This window comes from Molothrus aeneus, chromosome 6 (genome assembly GCF_037042795.1).
Source record: "Molothrus aeneus isolate 106 chromosome 6, BPBGC_Maene_1.0, whole genome shotgun sequence".
In the NCBI taxonomy this organism is placed as follows: Eukaryota; Metazoa; Chordata; class Aves; order Passeriformes; family Icteridae; genus Molothrus; species Molothrus aeneus.
This window is the reverse complement of record NC_089651.1, coordinates 14,105,338-14,111,337: the sequence shown is the minus strand read 5'-3', so window position 1 is coordinate 14,111,337 and position 6,000 is coordinate 14,105,338. Positions and strand designations below refer to the sequence as shown.

Below are 6,000 nucleotides of genomic sequence, written 5' to 3'. Positions count from 1 at the left end.
GTCTTCTCCTTGATGTACTGTTTGAGATATCAGTAAATCCTGAAATTACCCATGCACACCACTGAAGAAAAATATTACTAAGTATAGTGTGTTTCATCACATGGCAGTAAGCTGCTCTAGCAATGATAGCAAAATTAATTGTAACAAAATAAGACTTCCTGTTGTTTATTAGATATTGTAAGAATGAAATGTACAGTATACAAAATTAATATCAAAAATGTTCAAATGTTCAAACATGATTGATTTTAACAATGCATTTTTCTTTGGATTTACTGCAGACAAGCAGCTTCCAAAGAGGGGTGCTGAGATCTATTTACTCATAGATCTCAAATGTATCACTGCATGCCATCTACGATTTTAATCTACAAAACAAAAGCTACTGAATTTTTGCTTAATCTCAGTGGCATTTGTTAAAGAAGAAGAGAATAGTAACAGCAGCTTAGAGAAGAAAATAATTAGTTCATTACAAAAAATTTATTTTTTCAGGTTCATAAAAAATTGCTTTTGAAATTTCAAACCTTACAATTGTGCATTTTGAATTTCAAGCACTTACCATAAGAAGTTGCATCTACTATACAGGTGACAAAGATTTTCAATTTTTAGTTTGAGGCAGATACATATGATCCTCATTTTCTTTTTCCTAATGAACTTTCACATCTTTAAAATTATTGTTAAACAACGTTCATTCTCCTAAAGAGACAATTTAAGTATGGTTTCATTTCATAAGATGAAAGTTTTCATTTAAGTTATACCTAAAAAGGAATATAAAATGGTTTTCGCTTTTTTCAAATCTGTGTATTTTCAGTTTATGTCATATTGTTTAGCAGAAAGATGAAGTGACTAATGGCTAATCTAGATAGCCTAAAGACAGCAGATCTGTTCCATAAACACATGCTTGCCATAATGCTTTTCACTACAATATAAAACACACTAGAAAAACAGAAATGATTCACAGGGAATGTTACATACAGGTATCAGTATGAATGTTTCCCTGACTAAAAAAAAAAATCCTACATTGAATTTCTTATACATGCTCTACTTAGCAACAGGAATATGATTTAAACTGAAAATTCTTCTCATGTTGTCCAAAGAATTTTTCTTCAAAGACACTAAACAATTACAATGTTTTCAAAACAGTGACCTGCTGCCAGGTAAGTCAGGCAATGATGTAAAACTGGAATGGGGGCTTGACAAAGAGTGGATCAGCCTTCCAGAACAAAACAGATGGTGCTCTTGCTCTTTAGATGTCACTAATGTAAATCACCTTTTATGTTGGCACATATCACAAGAACCCTTAAAACAATCCCTGTGAATGAAAATGAAGACAAATCATAATACAAATGATGCAAAGGCACTTTTCAGCAATTTAAGAGACTCCAAATGTATTTGTGGTCTTTTGCAGTAAACTGGTGACATTAAGGGAATTGGCTATTGTGGTTTTAATAGATAAACTACTATAAAATTATGCTGTGAACAGCGGGGCTTGCTGCTTTCCTTCTCTTTTTTTAAGACCATTGGCAAGAGCAATCAGTGGGCTCTTGGATGGAGTAGCTGACCCAGGTGGAGTTGCTGGTGCAGTACAGCTGCACAGTCCTCCTCTGCAGCCCCAGCTCCCTGCAGCACTTGCAGAACCTGGCGTAGGTGTTGATGTTGTAGTTGTAAATGCTGGCAGAGGGGCACTTCCCATCACATGAAACGATGTTCACCTGGCAACACACAGGCAGTAATTAACAAATGGGAACAGGAAGGAGAGTTGGGGGTTCTCAAGGAATTCTGAGGACATCGGGCAAAGCAGTGAGAAATAGTGAGAAATGTGGATGTATTTCCTCTACCCCCTTATGAAATCCCATTACATTTGGAAATTACCACTGAAGTGCACTGCCTAGACAGGTCTCAATGTCAATATTACTGATGTTAATCATGACTTTTCTGTCAATTTCAGTAACAGATTTGCACTATTTTAACAAATAAGCAATTTTAGTTTTGAATTTTAAAGTATTCATAACAACCTTGGCTTGAACACAGCACCAAATGTTCTTTCCACAACTCCCTACAGTATTCATTTCAGTGATACACTGATGCAATGTTGCTATACTGGGTATCAGCAAGGAGGAATAAAAGAACCAATCCTTTGGAAAGCCGAGGGGAATTACTACTAACGATACCAAACATGTAAATGTAGACTGTAAGACAAATAGGCTTAAGAATCTGATAATTTTTTTCAGATTTAATAGTCAGGATTTGTGTTTCTGTTCAATGAAACACTGAGAATAAATTTCCTGGCTGCTCAACAGCTTACTCTACTAAATGTACTCTTGGAGTCATTTTAGAGGCTACAGCTGTTTCCCTACTCTCTTTTATTACAGCTTTTCCAGGCGCTCTTACACAGCTCACTCCAGACGTTTGTCTGCACCCTCGCTGCTGCTCTCAGCCTCACTGCTCAGCAGGACATGGTTGGTGTCCTCCAACACTAAATCCTTTGATAGACACACAGATAGTGCCTCATTCTTCCTTCACATTTCACAGTGTGCTCATGCTGCTGCCTAAAAAAAGCTTTCAGGACCCAGGATTCCTTTCTTCATGAAGTCGGCATTTAAACACCGTCCCTGGGCAGATGAAAAATTACACACATCTGCAGTTGTTTTAGCTGTAGAATATCAGGGCAAGGTTCAGTTTTAGTAGATAATTTGCATTGAATAACTGCAGTATGGGGCGAAATAAGACTAAATTGGCATGCACCTAAATGCACACAAAAAAAAGAAACGGTCTCCTTTTTTTATTATTGAGAAGATGACTGCAGAGAATGTAGGGAAGCATTAAAACAGCTCTGTGAAACACAGAAACCTCTGCCTCTGTGACAGAGATGGAGACAATGGCCTTGTGGAACCTGAGTTCCCTTTCTTCCTTCTTTTTAACAGCTCAAAATTTTTCTCTTCTACAGAAAGTCATCACAATGGCTTTCTACTTACTGGTGTGTTGCTCCTGCAGTCGTTCTTGCGGATGGTCATCCTAACAGTCACCTTCTTACAGAATTTACCATCTTCCTTACCTGCAAAATGGGCATAGATTTAAAAATATCAGCTCAAATTTCCAACATCTCAGAGACAAGAACACTCCTGACCATTTAATGGATTCAAGAGACACAAAGAAGAAAATATCCAGTACATCACTGCACATACACAACTTTGGTGAAGTAACATTAGCTGCACATTGAATCACTTTTAAGATTATTTCATTCATTAAAGTATCACTTTTTATCTTTAATAACAACTATAAAAGGTTTATTCTTCACTCAGAAGCCTTTTATGAGTAAGTCTACTGTTTTCAAAAATTTTTGTAAAATTGATCAAACTCTCTGTGAGAAGACTTGTTAATTATTCTAACATGTTAATGCTAACAAATGGTATCATTATCAAAAGATAAATTTGTTAATAAATTAAAGTGTATTTTCTGTGAAATAAATACAACAAACTTTAATAGCAGCACTTGCATTCCAGTGGTGTAAACAAAATTTAAAATAAATACATAACAGAACCTATAACAGAGCCTGATGAAGAATAGGGCTTCAGGGGCTTTACATTTATGTACATTTTCATTAAATCAAAGAACACCAGTGAAAAAATGAAACTTTTATTTTCATTTTCATTAGCATTATTTCCACTATTTTTTTAAAGGCACATGGATCAAATAAAAGAGATCACAAGAAATCATGAAATTAAAAGAGGAGTTCAATTTAATTTAACAAGGGAATGCCAAACATTGGAAGCAAAACAGAGATGTCTGGTGTAAAGTTCAGTTGCAAGGGAACAGGAAGAGCAGTATCTCCTGAGGATGATCCTCTCTGTGCTGATAAACCCCATCAGACTGCAGATCTGTAAGAGAACAAACAGCCCATTTCATTAGAACTGTTTCCACTGTTTCACACCAGGTTTTACACACCATGATGCAGCCCCCAATGACTCTCCCCTTACAGAGCTGCATTTTCTTTGAGCCAAGAAATCCAAAGATGTTGACAAAAGGGAAATACTGTTAGCTCCAAAAAAGCAAGGGCAATAAAGTATTAACTACTTTGAACAGTACCCAATATTGAACTGTGACACAAATTAATTACATCTTGATGCACAATGTCCAGTTCCCTGCTCTAATCCCTGACAAACTAGTCATACTGCTTCTTAGAGAAATAGATTTTAAATGTTGTCTATTTGGGGGTTTTTATTGAGTTTTTTTTTGGGGGGGGGCTTTCTTGCCTTTTTTTTTAATTATATAAGCCTGATATTCTCTCTAGACATAGCAGAGTTTTCTACAACATGACAGAAAGGAGAGCAATAAATCTTCTTGGAAACAAATAAAAACCTACAGACAAATGTCTGGCTACTGCTTGACTGTCACTGAACTATGTTTGCTTAGGTAAAAAGTAAATTGAGAAATGAAGGAAAAAATAAATTGTTTTTTAAAAAAACCCAACTCACCGTTATTTTGTGTTTTTCACAGTTCTTTCCATGGTTCTTTCTTCTTTTGCATTATACATGGTGTGTAGGGTGGAGAATTCAGTGCAGCTGTGACTATGACTCATCCAGGGTATGGTGAAAGTACATTGTATCTCATACAAAATAAATATATAATGTATTTCCATGCATGCATTCTAATATCCAATGCCTCTTTAATGAGCTTTACAACAAATATACATTTGCATGAAGAACCTTCCAAAACATGGGAGCATTTTATATGTGTCATAATATAATGAGATTCTCTTGCACCATCTGTATGGTTGAAAACCCTTGCTTGGTTTTTGTGTTGACTCATAACACTGTGGTCATTTAATGTGACAGCAATATGAAAGAGAAATACAGATTTTGATTCAGTAGTCCTGGAGTCAGAAGTGTAGTTTAATGTAGGATGTATCACTCAGTGGTGTACAAAAATTACAGTCAACATAATTTCTCTTACAGAAATTTGGAGGGTTGTTTTCATGAAATAAATGCCAAAACAAGCATGTTACAATTCAAAGAATTAACATGCTTTATGAAAAAGAACAAAGATAATCTCCAATTTTCATGGACTAAGCACAGGCTTGCTGTTTTCGGTACATTGTCCTAACTATGGATGGGAAAACAATTACTTGCTTCTACTGTACATGGCACTGGAAGCAAAACCTTATGACACATCATCTGCAAAAATGTGGCTGATATAACAAGCTTTAACAAGCAAAGCAATTAGTCTCTATGTTCTAGTGCACTGTAAACATGATGGAATTAGTTTACCCTTTTAAACATAGCAATTTTACACATGCAGCAAGCTAAAGACTATGCAAGTGCTTACTACCAACAGTACATTGTTGGCTGACAACAATGCACTGCCCACACAGTGCAAAGTGAGAAACAAACCAAAATGGAGCCACTCTGAGCAACCATGAGCAGCTGTGCTACACTGCAGCTTTGGCAATAATTGGGTAATGAGAGGTCTGGAGCTCCTATCAGGGAGTACATTGTTGGAAATCAACAATGATGCTGTTTGGGTTGGTCCTACTTATTTCAGGAAAAGGTACCTGTGTGACAGCCAGCATAGGCTGTAGGAGTGACTGGGCTAACAGGGAATGGGAGGAGCACTGACACTGAAGAACCTGGTGAGAATATTACACATTGAACAGAGCACGTGTTACAGAGGGTTTCCTGGTAGTATGAAAACATTTGGGAGTTACTAGATTTTGGAAAACAGAATTCAACTTTAAGATGTTTGTATATTTCAGGATCACAGAATGGCTGAGGCTGGAAGAGACCTCTGGAGGTCACCTGGTCCTGCTTCTCTGCTGAGGCAGGGAAGTACCAGCAGCTGAGTACCACATCCAGGCACTGCTCGCATTGTTAACCTCATGTGCAAACCAGGACGGATCTGCTCTACCTTGGTATAACCAAGCCAATCTGGTATCCTGAGTCCAGCATGTCCTTTGGGGCTACAACAGAGAAATAGTGTAATTTCCTCTCTAGGTTTTGATGGAGCTCC

General features: G+C 36.9%; 1 protein-coding gene across 1 annotated transcript in view; it reads right to left on the bottom strand.

The window, feature by feature from the left end:
* Positions 1-1,053: 1,053 nt before the first annotated feature.
* The window catches only part of OTOG (otogelin), a 92,548-nt gene continuing 87,601 nt past the window's right edge, over positions 1,054-6,000 (bottom strand). The window contains exons 55-56 of the mRNA XM_066551897.1: positions 2,970-3,049; positions 1,054-1,706 (exon numbers count right to left, since the gene is read on the bottom strand). Coding sequence (XP_066407994.1) covers positions 1,506-1,706; positions 2,970-3,049 — 281 coding nt within the window. The 3' untranslated portion in view covers positions 1,054-1,505. The remainder of the gene's footprint in view (positions 1,707-2,969; positions 3,050-6,000) is intronic.